We start from the raw sequence: 20,520 nt of genomic DNA, 5'->3' as shown, positions 1-20,520 counted from the left end.
ACGGTATAGTATAACATGCCTATACGGTATAGTATAACATGCCTATACGGTATAGTATAACATGGCTATACAGTATAGTATAAAGTGTCTACAGTATAGTATAACATGCCTATACAGTATAGTATAACATGTCTACAGTATAGTATAACATGTCTATACAGTATAGTATAACATGCCTATACAGTATAGTATAACATGCCTATACATTATAGTATAACATGACTACAGTATAGTATAACATGCCTATACAGTATAGTATAACATGTCTACAGTATAGTATAACATGTCTATACAGTATAGTATAACATGCCTATACAGTATAGTATAACATGTCTATACAGTATAGTATAACATGTCTATACAGTATAGTATAACATGCCTATACAGTATAGTATAACATGCCTATACAGTATAGTATAACATGCCTATACAGTATAGTATAACATGTCTACAGTATAGTATAACATGTCTATACAGTATAGTATAACATGGCTATACAGTATAGTATAACATGCCTATACAGTATAGTATAACATGTCTATACAGTATAGTATAACATGCCTATACAGTATAGTATAACATGTCTATACAGTATAGTATAACATGTCTATACAGTATAGTATAACATGTCTATACAGTATAGTATAACATGTCTATACAGTATAGTATAACATGCCTATACAGTATAGTATAACATGTCTATACAGTATAACATGTCTATACAGTATAACATGTCTATACAGTATAGTATAACATGTCTATACAGTATAGTATAACATGCCTATACAGTATAGTATAACATGCCTATACAGTATAGTATAACATGTCTATACTGTCTAACATGTCTATACTGTATAGTATAACATGCCTATACAGTATAGTATAACATGCCTATACGGTATAGTATAACATGCCTATACAGTATAGTATAACATGCCTATACAGTATAGTATAACATGCCTATACAGTATAGTATAACATGCCTATACAGTATAGTATAAAATGTCTATACAGTATAGTATAACATGCCTATACAGTATAGTATAACATGCCTATACAGTATAGTATAACATGTCTACAGTATAGTATAACATGTCTATACAGTATAGTATGTCTATACAGTATAGTATAACATGCCTATACAGTATAGTATAACATGTCTATACAGTATAGTATAACATGTCTATACAGTATAGTATAACATGTCTATACAGTATAGTATAACATGTCTATACAGTATAGTATAACATGTCTATACAGTATAGTATAACATGCCTATACAGTATAGTATAACATGCCTATACAGTATAGTATAACATGCCTATACAGTATAGTATAACATGTCTATACTGTATAACATGTCTATACAGTATAGTATAACATGCCTATACAGTATAGTATAACATGCCTATACGGTATAGTATAACATGCCTATACGGTATAGTATAACATGCCTATACAGTATAGTATAACATGTCTATACAGTATAGTATAACATGCCTATACAGTATAGTATAACATGTCTATACTGTCTAACATGTCTATACTGTATAGTATAACATGCCTATACAGTATAGTATAACATGCCTATACGGTATAGTATAACATGCCTATACGGTATAGTATAACATGCCTATACGGTATAGTATAACATGGCTATACAGTATAGTATAAAGTGTCTACAGTATAGTATAACATGCCTATACAGTATAGTATAACATGTCTACAGTATAGTATAACATGTCTATACAGTATAGTATAACATGCCTATACAGTATAGTATAACATGCCTATACATTATAGTATAACATGACTACAGTATAGTATAACATGCCTATACAGTATAGTATAACATGTCTACAGTATAGTATAACATGTCTATACAGTATAGTATAACATGCCTATACAGTATAGTATAACATGTCTATACAGTATAGTATAACATGTCTATACAGTATAGTATAACATGCCTATACAGTATAGTATAACATGCCTATACAGTATAGTATAACATGCCTATACAGTATAGTATAACATGTCTACAGTATAGTATAACATGTCTATACAGTATAGTATAACATGGCTATACAGTATAGTATAACATGCCTATACAGTATAGTATAACATGTCTATACAGTATAGTATAACATGCCTATACAGTATAGTATAACATGTCTATACAGTATAGTATAACATGTCTATACAGTATAGTATAACATGTCTATACAGTATAGTATAACATGTCTATACAGTATAGTATAACATGCCTATACAGTATAGTATAACATGTCTATACAGTATAACATGTCTATACAGTATAACATGTCTATACAGTATAGTATAACATGTCTATACAGTATAGTATAACATGCCTATACAGTATAGTATAACATGCCTATACAGTATAGTATAACATGTCTATACTGTCTAACATGTCTATACTGTATAGTATAACATGCCTATACAGTATAGTATAACATGCCTATACGGTATAGTATAACATGCCTATACAGTATAGTATAACATGGCTATACAGTATAGTATAAAGTGTCTACAGTATAGTATAACATGCCTATACAGTATAGAATAACATGTCTATACAGTATAGTATAACATGCCTATACAGTATAGTATAACATGCCTATACATTATAGTATAACATGCCTATACAGTATAGTATAACATGTCTATACAGTATAGTATAACATGCCTATACAGTATAGTATAACATGCCTATACAGTATAGTATAACATGCCTATACAGTATAGTATAACATGCCTATACAGTATAGTATACCATGCCTATACAGTATAGTATAACATGCCTATACAGTATAGTATAACATGTGTATACAGTATAGTATAAAGTGTCTACAGTATAGTATAACATGCCTATACAGTATAGTATAACATGTCTATACAGTATAGTATAACATGCCCATACAGTATAGTATAACATGCCTATACAGTATAGTATAACATGTCTATACAGTATAGTATAACATGCCTATACAGTATAGTATAACATGCCTATACAGTATAGTATAACATGTCTATACAGTATAGTATAAAGTGTCTACAGTATAGTATAACATGCCTATATAGTATAGTATAACATGCCTGTATAGTATAAAATGTCTGCAGTATAGTATAACATGTCTATACAGTATAGTATAAAGTGTCTACAGTATAGTATAACATGTCTATACAGTATAGTATAACATGTCTATACAGTATAGTATAACATGTCTATACAGTATAGTATAACATGTCTATACAGTATAGTATAACATGCCTATACAGTATAGTATAACATGCCTATACAGTATAGTATAACATGCCTATACAGTATAGTATAACATGTCTATACAGTATAGTATAAAGTGTCTACAGTATAGTATAACATGCCTATATAGTATAGTATAACATGCCTGTATAGTATAAAATGTCTGCAGTATAGTATAACATGTCTATACAGTATAGTATAAAGTGTCTACAGTATAGTATAACATGTCTATACAGTATACTATAGTATAAAATGTCTATAGTATAACATGTCTATACAGTATAGTATAGTTCTACAGCATAGTATAACATGTCTGTATAGTATAGTATAACATGTATGTATAGTATAAAGTGTCTACAGTATAGAATAACATGTCTATACAGTATAGAATAGTATAAAGTGTCTACAGTATAGTATAAAATGTCAATATAGTTTAGTATAACATGTCTATATAGTATAGTATAACATGTATGTATAGTATAAAGTGTCTACAGTATAGTATAACATGTCTATATAGTATAACATGTCTATATAGTATAACATGTCTATACAGTATAGTATAACATGTCTATATAGTATAACATGTCTATATAGTATAACATGTCTATACAGTATAGTATAAAGTGTCTACAGTATAGTATAACATGTCAATATAGTTTAGTATAACATGTCTATATAGTATAGTATAACATGTATGTATAGTATAAAGTGTCTACAGTATAGTATAACATGTCTATATAGTATAGTATAACATGTATGTATAGTATAAAGTGTCTACAGTATAGTATAACATGTCTATACATTATAGAATAGTATAAAGTGTCTACAGTATAGTAAAACATGTCTATATAGTATAACATGTCTATACAGTATAGTATAAAGTGTCTACAGTATAGTATAACATGTCAATATAGTTTAGTATAACATGTCTATATAGTATAGTATAACATGTATGTATAGTATAAAGTGTCTACAGTATAGTATAACATGTCTATATAGTATAGTATAACATGTATGTATAGTATAAAGTGTCTACAGTATAGTATAACATGTCTATACAGTATAGAATAGTATAAAGTGTCTACAGTATAGTATAACATGTCTATATAGTATAACATGTCTGTACAGTATAGTATAATTTAGTGGCTACAGTATAGTATAACATGTCTATATAGTATAACATGTCTATACAGTATAGTGTAATTTAGTGTCTACAGTATAGTATAAAATGTCTACAGTATAACATGTCTAAAGTATTTTATAACATCTCTATACAGTATGGTATACTATAATGTGTCTACAGTATATAACATGCCTGTATAGTATAAAGTGTCTACAGTATAGTATAACATGTCTATACAGTATAGTATAACATGCCTGTATAGTATAAAATGTCTGCAGTATAGTATAACATGTCTATACAGTATGGTATAGTATAAAATGTCTATAGTATAGTATAAAAAGTATAACATGTGTCTACAGTACAGTATAACACGTCTATACAATATAGTATAGTATAAAGTGTCTACAGTATAGTATAACATGTCTATATAGTATAACATGTCTATACAGTATAGTATAGTATAAAGTGTCTACAGTATAGTAAAACATGTCTATTCAGTATTGTATAAAATGTCTACAGTATAACGTGTCTACAGTATAGTATAGCATGCCTGTACAGTATAGTATAAAATGTCTACAGTATAGTATAACAGTATAGCATAGTATATCTATATAGTATAGTATGACATGTCTACAGTATAGTATAACATGTCTATAGTATAACATGTCTACAGTATAGTATAACATGCTTATTTAATTTTTTTTATTTAACCTTTATATAAGTAGTCAAGTCAGGTAAGAATAAATTCTTATTTACAATGACGGCCTGCTCTGGGCAAACTCTAACCCGGACAACGCTGTGGTAATTGTGCGCTGCCCTATGGGACTCCCAATCACGGCCGGCTGTGATACAGCCTGGAATCGAACCAGGGTCTGTAGTGACGCCTTTAGCACTGAGAAAAAGTGCCTTAGACCGCTGCGCCACACGGGATCCCCAGCATGTCTATAGTATAACATGTCTATATAGTATGACAGTATAGTATAACATGTTTATATAGTATATTGTAACATGTCTATATAGTATAGTATGACAGTATAGTATAACATGTCTATACAGTATAGTATACCATGTATATACAATATAGTATTACATTTCTGTACAGTATAGTATAACATGTCTTAAGTATTACATATCTAACATGTCTATACAGTATAGTATAGTATACCCTGTATATACAATATAGTATAGCATGTCTGTATAGTATAACATAGTTTAGAATAACATGTTTATACCCTATACTATAACAGTATAGTATAGTATAGTATAACATGTCTATATAGTATAGTATAACATGTCTATATAGTATAGTATAACATGTCTATATAGTATAGTATAACATGTCTATATTGTATAACATGTCTATACAGTATAGTAAAACACATGTATATATAGTATAGTATGACATGTCTATACAGCATAGTATAGTATGTTTATTCAGTATAGTATAATGTTTATACAGTACAGTATAACGTGTTTATTCAGTATAGTATAACGTGTTTATACACTATAGTATAATATAACATGTTTATACAGTATAATATATTATAACATGTCTATACAGTATAGTGTAACATGTCTGTACAGTATAGTGTAACATGTTTATACAGTATAGTGTGGTATAACATGTCTATACAGTATAGTATAACATGTCTTTAAAGTATAATATATTATAACGTGTGTGTATACAGTATAGTATAACGTGTGTATACAGCATATGAGAACATGTGAATACAGTATAGTGTAACATGACTATACTGTATAGTATAACATTTCTGTACAGTATAGTATAACATGTCTATACACTATAGTATAGTATACTGTATCTATACAGCATAGTATAACGTGTGTGTATAGTATAACGTTTCTATAAAGTATAGTATAACATGTCTATACAGTATAGTATAACATGTCTATACAGTATAGTATAACATGCCTATACAGTATAGTATAACATGCCTATACAGTATAGTATAACATGTCTACAGTATAGTATAACATGCCTATACAGTATAGTATAACATGCCTATATAGTATAGTATAACATGTCTATACAGTATAGTATAACATGTCTATACAGTATAGTATAACATGCCTATACAGTATAGTATAACATGTCTATACTGTCTAACATGTCTATACTGTCTAACATGTCTATACTGTATAGTATAACGTTTCTGTACAGTATAGTATAACATGTCTATACGCTATAGTATAGTATACTGTATCTATACAGCATAGTATAACGTGTGTGTATAGTATAACGTTTCTATAAAGTATAGTATAACATGTTTATACAGTTTAGTATATCATGTCTAACATGTCTATATAGTATAACATGTCTATATAGTATAATAGTATAGTATAACAGTGTAGTATAGTATAACATGTCTTTACAGTATAGTATAATAGTATAGTATAACAGTATAGTATAACATGCCTGTATAGTATAACATGTCTATATAGTATAGTATAACATATATTATAACATGTCTATATAGTATAGTAGAACAGTATAGTATAGTATAACATATAGTATAACATGGCTATATAGTATAGTAGAACAGTATAGTATAACATGTCTATATAGTATAGTAGAACAGTATAGTATAGTATAACATGTCTATATAGTATAGTATAACATGTCTATATAGTATAGTATAACATGTATATCATGTCTAACATGTCTATATAGTATAACATGTCTATACAGTATAATAGTATAGTATAACAGTATAGTATAACATGCCTGTATAGTATAACATGTATATATAGTATAGTATAACAGTATAGTATAACATATATTATAACATGTCTATATAGTATAGTAGAACAGTATAGTATAGTATAACATATAGTATAACATGTCTATATAGTATAGTATAACAGTATAGTATAACATGTCTATATAGTATAGTAGAACAGTATAGTATAGTATAACATGTCTATATAGTATAGTATAACAGTATAGTATAACATGTCTATATAGTATAGTAGAACAGTATAGTATAGTATAACATGTCTATATAGTATAGTATAACATGTCTATATAGTATAGTATAACATGTATATCATGTCTAACATGTCTATATAGTATAACATGTCTATACAGTATAATAGTATAGTATAACAGTGTAGTATAGTATAACATGTCTTTATAGTATAATAGTATAGTATAACAGTATAGTATAACATGCCTGTATAGTATAACATGTCTATATAGTATAGTATAACATGTTCATACAGTATAGTATAACAGTATAGTATAACATGTTCATCCAGTATAGTATAACAGTATAGTATAACAGTATAGTATAACATATATTATAACATGTCTATATAGTATAGTATAACAGTATAGTATAACATATGGTATAGTATAACATGTTCATACAGTATAGTATAACAGTATAGTATAACGTGTCTATATAGTACAGTATAACATGTCTATATAGTATAACATATAGTATAACATGTCTATATAGTATAGTATAACATATGGTATAGTCTAACATGTCTATATAGTATAGTATAACAGTATAGTATACCATATGGTATTGTCTAACATGTCTATATAGTATAACATGTCTATATAGTATAACAGTGTAGTATAGTATAACATGTCTTTACAGTATAGTATAATAATATAGTATAACAGTAGTATGGTATAACATGCCTGATAGTATAACATGTCTATATAGTATAGTATAACATGTTCATACAGTATAGTATAACATGTATAACATGTCAATATAGTACAGTATATTGTTATATATTATAGCATGGTTTTGCACACATCACACACTTATACACACACGCAAACACCCAGCCTGCAGTACCCACCTCCACGGCCGGTGATCCGTACTTGATCCCCAGGATGCTCATGCCTCTGACGATGGACAGAGCTGACTGCAAGATGTTACCAAAGATCGCCCCTCTGGATGTCACCTTCTCCTCCTCATTAAAACCACCCAGGTGGAGGATTCTTAGAAGAAGAAGAAGTATTGGGTTTGTATATAGTAATTCCACTTTTAAAAAATTGTTTAACGTAGTCCTTGTGCATAGAGTTGTATGGTTTGTTTAACTTTGTGACATCTGTCTCAGTATCACTCTGATGGAATTTCCCTGTGGCTCAATTATCCAAACTGCCACCTAGTGGTATTTCTGTGGCAATGCAGCTCACTGCTCTGCTGCCCCACATTAACAGTGAGAGAGAACCCAAAAGCGTACTTAATTTCTAATTTAACTTACTTCATTTGTTTTACAATGGTGCTTTTCCCAGACTCCTCAGCACCTGAAAAAGAAAACAAAAATACACAATTTATTACAACAGTTAAATAAATGTCAACAATGTCATTTTAAATTACAAGGGTTTCATCAGTGACTGGCTCAACAAAAAAAAAACGAGCTGACAAGGTGAAAAACCTGCCGATGTCCCCTTGAGCAAAGCACTTCACCCTAATTTACTCCAAGGGTGTTGTATTATTAAGACTGACCCTGTAAAACAACACATTCTACTACACTATCCTGTGTACGTGACAATAAAATATCATAATACTCCTGGACCTGGTGGCCAACGAAACATAGGGTTATTCCCAAATGGCACCCTCTTCCCTATATAGTGCCCTAATTTTGACCAGAGCCCTATGGGACAGGTTGAAAATAGAGCGGTTTGACAGAACAGGCTGTGTGGAGATCAATGACATCTCCTTACTGGGACTCAGAACACACCAGGACAATGGTCTGGATGTCACTTAAAAACCTTCATTTTAAAACCTTCATTTTAAACGCTATTGTTTGACCAGTGCTTAATAGGATACCATTTGAGAGGCAGCCTGGATCTCTCAGAGACTTCAGGATAAAAAGACCTTGATGTCACCTAAAATCTTTATTTTAAACCTTTATTTTAAAACCTCTAAAATACTATGGGTGCAGACCTCAACATGTAACCAGACCAGTGCAGTACAGCTCAGCTCGTTTTTTGAGCTCAGATGGACCCTTATTCCCTACATAGTGCACTACTTTTGACCAGAGTTCTATGGAACCCTCTTCCCTACATAGTGCACTACTTTTGACCAGAGCCCTATGGAACCCTCTTCCCTACATAGTGCACTACTTTTGACCAGAGCTCTATGGAACCCTCTTCCCTACATAGTGCACTACTTTTGACCAGAGCCCTATGGAACCCGCTTCCCTACATAGTGCACTACTTTTGACCAGAGTCCTATGGATCCCTCTTCCCTACATAGTGCACTACTGCTTAAATAGGGTTCCGTTTGCGACGCGACCTGGTTCTCTCAGGCAGATCAGGACAAAGGCCTTGGTGTCACTTATTTAAAACCTTTATTTAAACCCTTTATTTAAACACCATATTTAAAAGAAGCCCTCGGGCTTTATTGTTTTTAGCCTCGCTAACTGTTTATGTTTGTAATGCTGTGTCCAGCTGGATCAACCTACTACTTTCAAATGTCCCATAAATTCAGTCAGTCAACACTATGGTACGGACCCCACCCTGCACCCAGCCTGTATGTTAGTAGATAATGCTCAGCACTAGCCTGGTTCCAGTTCTGTTTGTGCTGTCTTGCCATGGCTATAGCGGCAGGACAACGGACATAGATAGGAATTGGTTATACAACACAAACAATCTGGTGCCAGGCTCTCAGCTCAGCTTAAAGACTCTCTCCACAGGTCTCTCTTTTACCCATCACGTCTACTCCCGCTGCCCCTCTCCGCAGCTCGACGTGGCCGGTTGTCTCATCGTTACGCGCACCTGCGCCTCATGACACTCACCTGGACTCCATCACCTTCCTGATTACCTCCCCTATATCTGTCACTCCGCTTTGTTCTTTCCTCAGGCGTTATTGACTCTGTTTCTGTTTCGTGTCTGTACGCTTTTCATGTTTTGCACTATGTTCTATTTATTATTCAATTTGCACTCCCTGTATTTGCTTCCCGACTCCCAGCGTACACGTTACAGAATAACGCCTCACCAAGGGGAAGCATAAGGGATATTATTATTATTATAATTATTTGGTCGTGACGTCAGGTCCAACTGCCGCTGCCGAAGCAACCGTGGATGCCTCAGCCGGCTCGTCAGCCTGGAAACGTTTCGTTTGGCCACTGTGGATCAAGAGATATCACTGCCTGCGTAATAAAACAACAATCAACCTGAGAAAAGAGACCTTAAAACTTGTGTTAGCTTCGCATCCCCAATCTAATGTCTAGGCTTTACTGCAGAGGGCTAACAAAAAAGTATTGGGACAAATTCACTTATGTGTAGTAAAAAGTGTAGTATTTGCTCCCATATTCCTAGCATGCAATGACTACATCAAGCTTTTGACTACATCAAGCTTGGTATGCATTTGCTCATTATTTTGGTTGTGTTTAAGATTAAGAGAAAGTTATACGCACAAATATCATACCCCAGCAACAAATGCTAACCTCCCCTTATTGAAATGGTGAGGTTAGAATGTCTTTCTCATTCATTATTCACGATTAATTCAGGATTATCCGTAATCATGGTATCATCCACATTAATGTAAAAGTGTTTAGAAACATATTCTATTCTTATTTACAATAAAAGTGACTCCAAAATGACACTACATTATTTACCATTAATTTCTGTTGGGCACAAAATAATCTGAAACACAACCAAAACCAAGAACGAATGCATCCAACAACTTTGTAGAGTCACAAGCTTGATATAGTCATTACTGTGCTAACAATATGGGACCAAATACTTATATGGATGAAAATACACTCAAATTAAAGCTGACAGTCTGCACTTTAATGTCATTGTTTGATTTCAAGTATAGAATATAAAGCCAAAATAAGAAAAATGCTTCACTGTTCCAATGATTAAGGAGGGCACTGTATATACTGACTGTTTCTGGATCTGATCTTTGACCTTGATTGAGACTTTAAGTGGCTACATGCAGAGAGGCTAAGGGAATTACCCTTTTCACACTACTGAAACTCAGCCCAGTCAAACCCTGCTGATCTGAGAACCCATCTGAATCCTGCTGATCTGAGAACCCAGTCAAACCCTGCTGATCTGAGAACCCATCTGAACCCTGCTGATCTGAGAACCCATCTGAACCCTGCTTATCTGAGAACCCATCTGAACCATGCTGATCTAAGAACCCATCTGAACCCTGCTGATCTGAGAACCCATCTGAACCCTGCTATCTGAGAACCCATCTGAACCATGCTGATCTGAGAACCCATCTGAACCCTGCTGATCTGAGAACCCATCTGAACCCTGCTGATCTGAGAACCCATCTGAACCCTGCTGATCTGAGAACCCAGTCAAACCCTGCTGATCTGAGAACCCATCTGAACCCTGCTGATCTGAGAACCCAGTCAAACCCTGCTGATCTGAGAACCCAGTCTAAACCCTGCTGATCTGAGAACCCATCTGAACCCTGCGGATCTGAGAACCCATCTGAACCATGCTGATCTGAGAACCCATCTGAACCCTGCTGATCTGAGAACCCATCTGAACCCTGCTGATCTGAGAACCCATCTGAACCCTGCTGATCTGAGAACCCATCTGAACCCTGCTGATCTGAGAACCCAGTCAAACCCTGTGATCTGAGAACCCATCGAACCCTGCTGATCTGAGAACCCAGTCAAACCCTGCTGATCTGAGAACCCAGTCAAACCCTGCTGATCTGAGAACCCATCTGAACCATGCTGATCTGAGAACCCATCTGAACCCTGCTGATCTGAGAACCCAGTCAAACCCTGCTGATCTGAGAACCCATCTGAACCCTGCTGATCTGAGAACCCAGTCAAACCCTGCTGATCTGAGAACCCAGTCAAACCCTGCTGATCTGAGAACCCATCTGAACCATGCTGATCTGAGAACCCATCTGAACCCTGCTGATCTGAGAACCCATCTGAACCCTGCTGATCTGAGAACCCATGAACCATGCTGATCTGAGAACCCATCTGAACCCTGCTGATATGAGAACCCATCTGAACCCTGCTGATCTGAGAACCCATCTGAACCCTGCTGATCTGAGAACCCATCTGAACCCTGCTGATCTGAGAACCCATCTGAACCCTGCTGACCTGAGAACCTAGTCAAACCCTGCTGATCTGAGAACCCATCTGAACCCTGCTGATCTGAGAACCCATCTGAACCCTGCTGATCTGAGAACCCATCTGAACCCTGCTGATCTGAGAACCCATCTGAACTCTGCTGATCTGAGAACCCATCTGAATCCTGCTGATCTGAGAACCCATCTGAACCCTGCTGATCTGAGAACCCATCTGAACCCTGCTGATCTGAGAACCCATCTGAACCCTGCTGATCTGAGAACCCATCTGAACCCTGCTGATCTGAGAACCCATGAACCATGCTGATCTGAGAACCCATCTGAACCCTGCTGATATGAGAACCCATCTGAACCCTGCTGATCTGAGAACCCATCTGAACCCTGCTGATCTGAGAACCCATCTGAACCCTGCTGATCTGAGAACCCATCTGAACCCTGCTGACCTGAGAACCTAGTCAAACCCTGCTGATCTGAGAACCCATCTGAACCCTGCTGATCTGAGAACCCATCTGAACCCTGCTGATCTGAGAACCCATCTGAACCCTGCTGATCTGAGAACCCATCTGAACCCTGCTGATCTGAGAACCCATCTGAACTCTGCTGATCTGAGAACCCATCTGAACCCTGCTGATCTGAGAACCCATCTGAACCCTGCTGATCTGAGAACCCAGTCAAACCCTGCTGATCTGAGAACCCATCTGAACCCTGCTGATCTGAGAACCCAGTCAAACCCTGCTGATCTGAGAACCCAGTCAAACCCTGCTGATCTGAGAACCCATCTGAACCATGCTGATCTGAGAACCCATCTGAACCCTGCTGATCTGAGAACCCATCTGAACCCTGCTGATCTGAGAACCCATCTGAACCCTGCTGATCTGAGAACCCATGAACCATGCTGATCTGAGAACCCATCTGAACCCTGCTGATCTGAGAACCCATCTGAACCCTGCTGATCTGAGAACCCATCTGAACCCTGCTGATCTGAGAACCCATCTGAACCCTGCTGACCTGAGAACCTAGTCAAACCCTGCTGATCTGAGAACCCATCTGAACCCTGCTGATCTGAGAACCCATCTGAACCCTGCTGATCTGAGAACCCATCTGAACCATGCTGATCTGAGAACCCATCTGAATCCTGCTGATCTGAGAACCCATCTGAATCCTGCTGATCTGAGAACCCATCTGAACCCTGCTGATCTGAGAACCCATCTGAACCCTGCTGATCTGAGAACCCATCTGAACCCTGCTGATCTGAGAACCCATCTGAACCCTGCTGATCTGAGAACCCATCTGAACCCTGCTGATCTGAGAACCCATCTGAACCCTGCTGATCTGAGAACCCATCTGAACCCTGCTGATCTGAGAACCCATCTGAACCATGCTGATCTGAGAACCCATCTGAATCCTGCTGATCTGAGAACCCATCTGAATCCTGCAGATCTGAGAACCCATCTGAACCCTGCTGATCTGAGAACCCATCTGAACCCTGCTGATCTGAGAACCCATCTGAACCCTGCTGATCTGAGAACCCATCTGAACCATGCTGATCTGAGAACCCATCTGAATCCTGCTGATCTGAGAACCCATCTGAATCCTGCAGATCTGAGAACCCATCTGAATCCTGCAGATCTGAGAACCCATCTGAACCCTGCTGATCTGAGAACCCATCTGAACCCTGCTGATCTGAGAACCCATCTGAACCCTGCTGATCTGAGAACCCATCTGAACCATGCTGATCTGAGAACCCATCTGAACCCTGCTGATCTGAGAACCCATCTGAACCCTGCTGATCTGAGAACCCATCTGAACCCTGCTGATCTGAGAACCCATCTGAACCCCTACATCATAGGTGCTGGAAGAGGAACTAGGTGAAAAGAATACTGTAAGTCAGAGCCAGCACAGTACAGTTTGGATTGGGTTGGAATGATGTGAAAGCAGTGGAGTAAAGTACTTAAATAAAAATACTTTAAAGTACTACTTAAGATGTTTTTTGGGGGTCTCTGTACTTTACTATTTATATTTTTGAAAACTTTTACTTTTACTCCACTACATTCCTAAAGAAAATAATGTACTTTTTACTCCATACATTTTTCCTGACACACAAAAGTAGTCTTTGAAATTATTTATACTTTTACTTTTGATACTTAAGTGTATTTAGCAATTACATTTACTTTTGATACTTATATATATATATATATATATATATATATATTTAAAACCAAATACTTTTAGACTTTTACTGAAGTAGTATTTTACTGTGTGACTTTTACTTGAGTCATTTTCTATTCAGGTATCTTTACTTTTACTCAAGTATGACATTTGGGTACATTTTCCACCACTGTGTGAAAGTACAGTTTGGATTGGGTCAGCATGATAGTGTGAAAGGTTAAATGCTGTCTGACGAGAGGATGGGTACACCAATCTGGACTGGATTCTGAGACTGGACTAAGCCAGTTAGAGTAATAGGCTTGGCCTCTCATCAGCAAGGGAACATGATTGACTTGGACCTAAAGTAGTGATTATTTCAGCACCTCACTGTGTCCTGACTATCCCCTAGACTACAACTCTTCTGGGAGGGAGCAATGTACCTCAGGGAGAAATGTACTTCAATGTACCTCAGGGAGAAATGTACCTCAGGGAGAAATGTACTTCAATGTACCTCAGGGAGAAATGTACCTCAGGGAGAAATGTACTTCAATGTACCTTAAAGCTCTTAGTCTGTACTTTAACAATGTTCCTTATTTTCTAGGTTCAGTCACATATATCTTAAAACATTCTAAGAGAAAGAACATTATGCCTTGATCAGTGTTTGTTTGCTCTTAACTGTCAATGTTCAGACAAAGTGTTGCTCTTAACCAGGGCTGTCCAACCCTCTTCCTGGAGATCTACCGTCCTGTAGGTTTTCAGTCCAACCCTCTTCCTGGAGATCTACCGTCCTGTAGGTTTTCAGTCCAACCCTCTTCCTGGAGATCTACCGTCCTGTAGGTTTTCAGTCCAACCCTCTTCTTGGAGATCTACCGTCCTGTAGGTTTTCAGTCCAACCCTCTTCCTGGAGATCTACCGTCCTGTAGGTTTTCAGTCCAACCCTCTTCCTGGAGATCTACCGTCCTGTAGGTTTTCAGTCCAACCCTCTTCCTGGAGATCTACCGTCCTGTAGGTTTTCAGTCCCACCCTCTTCCTGGAGATCTACCTTCCTGTAGGTTTTCAGCCCAACCCTCTTCCTGGAGATCTACAGTCCGGTAGGTTTTCAGCCCAATCTGCTTCCTGGAGATCTACCGTCCTGTAGGTTTTCAGCCCAACCCTCTTCCTGGAGATCTACAGTCTGGTAGGTTTTCAGTCCAACCCTCTTCCTGGAGATCTACCGTCCTGTAGGTTTTCAGTCCAACCCTCTTCCTGGAGATCTACCGTCCTGTAGGTTTTCAGTCAAACCCTAATTTAACACACCTGATTCTATTTATTAGCTGCTCAACCAGACCTTAACTAGCTGAATCAGATACACTAAATTAGGGAAACCTACAGGACAGTAGATCTCCAGGAAGAGGGTTGGGCAGCCCTGCTTTTAACTGTCAGTCTTCAGACAAAGTGAATAATCAATTCACAGACAAAAACAGGACTTCATTGTCTGTGTTTGATTGAAATTGGACCATAGAGAAAGTATCATATCATTTGATGGACTATATTCAACAGCAGAAACATTAAATGTGCAAATTACAGATGTTTTTCAAACAGGTGACATCTGGTAATCTCAATTTAATTTGAAATAGTTGTAGTGCTATCCGGAGGCCAAATGTGTTGTGTTAAATGTTGCCCCCCCCCCCCCCTTTAAACCTCTGACATCACATCATATGCCACAACAAATATCCTGTTCATTATTCCATGGTTATTTAGTTGAAATATATCCTTTCAGTTTCTCTATGAACAGGGAAAAAATATAATGGAGGATCCTAACATTTTAGCCGTTAGACCGAAAGGACATCCTTCTGGCTTAGAAGTCTCAGACAGGAACTAACTCTTCACAATAACATAATGATTTTCAAATCACCTCCGATGCATTCACACCAATGGGTTCAGTTCAGTTCACTTACCCAGCATCAGTACTTTAACTGCCTTGGACTCTGCCAGCTGCTTCTTCAGCTCCTTGGAGTCTGTCCCCTCCTCTCCCTCCATCTCCAGATCCTCAGGCTCGTCCATCGACATTTTGGTGTTTAGTTGTCCGGAGTGCCTAGTTACACAGAAACAGCCTTTCAGTCACTAAACGATGTGTGATCGTCCAGATAAAGGAACAATCAGTTAGATCGTTAGGTAGTTACACAGAAACAGCCCTTTCACTCACTAAACGATGTGTGATCGTCCAGATAAAGGAACAATCAGTTAGAACGTTAGGTCGTTGTTGGCTAGGTAGGCTACTGTTCAAAAGTTGAGTCAGAGTGTCGCTCCTCTGCGGGTTCAGGTGCTAAATGTCACTCGGGTAGTCTCTGTGGTTTAAAGCTCATGTCATAGAACATGGAACCAGAAGCCAAATCCTATTAACACAGCTAATCAGGCCTGGACTGAAGAGACCAAAACACGACCGATTTGGCTCCTCTACGGTTGGTTAGGGATTTGAGATGGAGAGATGCACTGACTGTTCCGTTTTTCTGTAACTTTGACACCAGAGAATGATCTTTCAGAGGATTTGTACTGTATATTATTTATTAAAGAGCATTTGTACCTCCATTAGAGGACTTTAAAATGAAATATATATATATATATGTATATATATAGATATATAGCCATTGATTCTTGAAGAGTATAACTCAATGCCTTATGAGCTTGTTGTTTTACTCCAATGTTTGTAAAACACAGTACATGTAAACAAACACTGTATGGCCTGAAAACATGTTTCATACTATAAAGTTGATATCATGGATGGTCAATCCTTGTATCATATCTCTGTCTAGCAGAGAGTGGTTACATTTCTCCAGCCCCGTCCCTCAGCTGTTTAACCGCGTTGTTATTGTTTGAACTGCAGGTTTCCCTTTTAAGAGCTCTTGTATATAGTCTATATAAACCATGCTGGAAAGGACAATGTGAAAGAAACATTTCCGAGCTAGCACAGTATGGTTCAGGTCGGTACGATTGTGTGAGAAGGGTGTGTGCAGGCTTTTGATCCAGCACTGCTTTAGCCTACCTCATCACAACCTTAGATCAGGTTTAACCTACCTCATCACAACCTTAGATCAGGGTTAAACCTACCTCATCACGACCTTAGACCAGGGTTAACCTACCTCATCAGGAAACTTAGACCAGGGTTAACCTACCACATCAGGAAACTTAGACCAGGGTTAACCTACCTCATCACGACCTTAGACCAGGATTAACCTACCTCATCACGACCTTAGACCAGGGTTAACCTACCTCATCACGGCCTTAGACCAGGGTTAACCTACCTCATCACGACCTTAGACCAGGGTTAACCTACCTCATCACGACCTTAGACCAGGGTTAACCTACCTCATCACGACCTTAGATCAGGGTTAACCTACCTCATCACGACCTTAGACCAGGGTTAACCTACCTCATCACAACCTTAGACCAGGGTTAACCTACCTCATAAGGAAACTTAGACCAGGGTTAACCTACCTCATCAGGAAACTTAGACCAGGGTTAACTTACCTCATCACGACCTTAGACCAGGATTAACCTACCTCATCACGACCTTAGACCAGGGTTAACCTAGCTCATCACGACCTTAGACCAGGGTTAACCTACCTCATCACGACCTTAGACCAGGGTTAACCTACCTCATCACAACCTTAGATCAGGGTTAACCTACCTCATCAGGACCTTAGACCAGGGTTAACCGACCTCATCAGGAAACTTAGACCAGGGTTAACCTACCTCATCAGGAAACTTAGACCAGGGTTAACCTACCTCATCACGACCTTAGACCAGGATTAACCTACCTCATCACGACCTTAGACCAGGGTTAACCTACCTCATCACGGCCTTAGACCAGGGTTAACCTACCTCATCACGACCTTAGACCAGGGTTAACCTACCTCATCACGACCTAAGACCAGGGTTAACCTACCTCATCACGACCTTAGACCAGGGTTAACCTACCTCATCACGACCTTAGATCAGGGTTAACCTACCTCATCACGACCTTAGACCAGGGTTAACCTACCTCATCACAACCTTAGACCAGGGTTAACCTACCTCATCAGGAAACTTAGACCAGGGTTAACCTACCTCATCAGGAAACTTAGACCAGGGTTAACTTACCTCATCACGACCTTAGACCAGGATTAACCTACCTCATCACGACCTTAGACCAGGGTTAACCTACCTCATCAGGACCTTAGACCAGGGTTAACCTACCTCATCAGGAAACTTAGACCAGGGTTAACCTACCTCATCAGGAAACTTAGACCAGGGTTAACCTACCTCATCACGACCTTAGACCAGGATTAACCTACCTCATCACGACCTTAGACCAGGGTTAACCTACCTCATCACGGCCTTAGACCAGGGTTAACCTACCTCATCACGACCTTAGACCAGGGTTAACCTACCTCATCACGACCTTAGATCAGGGTTAACCTACCTCATCACGACCTTAGACCAGGGTTAACCTACCTCATCACAACCTTAGACCAGGGTTAACCTACCTCATCAGGAAACTTAGACCAGGGTTAACCTACCTCATCAGGAAACTTAGACCAGGGTTAACTTACCTCATCACGACCTTAGACCAGGATTAACCTACCTCATCACGACCTTAGACCAGGGTTAACCTACCTCATCACGACCTTAGACCAGGGTTAACCTACCTCATCACAACCTTAGACCAGAGTTAACCTACCTCATCACGACCTTAGACCAGGGTTAACCTACCTCATCACGACCTTAGATCAGGGTTAACCTACCTCATCAGGACCTTAGACCAGGGTTAACCTACCTCATCACAACCTTAGACCAGGGTTAACCTACCTATCACAACCTTAGACCAGGGTTAACCTACCTCATAACGACCTTAGACCAGGGTTAACCTACCTCATCACAACCTTAGATCAGGGTTAACCTACCTCATCAGGACCTTAGACCAGGGTTAACCTACCTCATCAGGACCTTAGATCAGGGTTAACCTACCTCATCACAACCTTAGACCAGGGTTAACCTACCTCATCACGAGAGTGTGATTCTGACTCACCTCCGCTACACCTTAGACCAGGGTTCAGCTCCCGCCCGTGACAAAGCCAACTACAGGAGTGGAGTTGGTAAACCCTGGCAGAACCCTGGTAGAACCATGGTAGGACCCTGGCAGAACCCTGACGCAGTTCAAAAGCCCTAGCAACCTCTCCGGGAGAACACTTTTATCCCTAAAAAGCAGAAGGGAACCCCGATCCAAGGCTACATTTTGCATCTCTCCATTTTCGACTCAAGTGCTTTCCTGAGATAGTCAGCATCAGATGGACGTCACTGAATCTCCCCTAACAGAAACGCTATGTGACAGCTAGCTACTTTACTCCAGAGCCAAATCCCCAAAGGCTTCCATCGTCAGCTAATCATGGCCTCATCATCTAGCCAATCCAATGAACGTCTCTAAGGCGTGGATGGCTGGACTAGGCCAACCACACACACAGGCGCACGAGTGGACATTCACACACACAGGCGCACACGGACATACACACACACGCTTGCATGCATGCGCGCACACACACACACACACACACACACACACACACACACACACACACACACACACACACACACACACATATATATATACGCACAAGCACAGACACACACCACCCCTACCATCATCACTGCTGATCTGTTGAGGAGATTACCTCCACAGAGCCCCTGATCCACCCAGGGAGGGACAGGCTTAAATCGGGCAGATGGCCCCTTGCCATCTGTGTGGGTGGACTCTGGGCAAATAGGGGAGCAACTGGGTCACCCTGCTCAGCCATGGAACGGCCCCAAAGCTTTGCATGTCATGAGTTTAATACCAAGCGGGTGGCCCTGTCCCAGACTCCCCAGAGTCAATCCCCAAGCGTATTGTA

At 38.2% G+C, this 20,520-nt stretch overlaps 1 protein-coding gene across 3 annotated transcripts in view; it reads right to left on the bottom strand.

Moving 5' to 3' along the window:
- Positions 1–19,960, bottom strand: part of LOC106566369 (guanine nucleotide-binding protein G(t) subunit alpha-2-like) — a 29,826-nt gene extending 9,866 nt beyond the window's left edge. Inside the window, exons 1-4 of one of the 3 annotated variants that reach the window (XM_014134321.2) lie at positions 19,665–19,960; positions 16,555–16,691; positions 8,658–8,700; positions 8,250–8,391 (exon numbers count right to left, since the gene is read on the bottom strand). In XM_014134321.2, coding sequence (XP_013989796.1) covers positions 8,250–8,391; positions 8,658–8,700; positions 16,555–16,666 — 297 coding nt within the window. In that variant the 5' untranslated portion in view covers positions 16,667–16,691; positions 19,665–19,960. Of the gene's footprint in view, positions 1–8,249; positions 8,392–8,657; positions 8,701–16,554; positions 16,692–16,721; positions 16,954–19,664 lie in introns of those variants that run through there. The other 2 variants (XM_014134320.2, XM_014134319.2) reach the window with 2 other exon arrangements.
- Between the last annotated feature and the right edge of the window lie 560 nt (positions 19,961–20,520).

The sequence above is a fragment of the Salmo salar genome, chromosome ssa13, assembly GCF_905237065.1.
Source record: "Salmo salar chromosome ssa13, Ssal_v3.1, whole genome shotgun sequence".
Taxonomy (NCBI): Eukaryota; Metazoa; Chordata; class Actinopteri; order Salmoniformes; family Salmonidae; genus Salmo; species Salmo salar.
The sequence above is the reverse complement of the archived record's forward strand: the minus strand, read 5'-3'. Positions and strand labels throughout refer to the sequence as shown.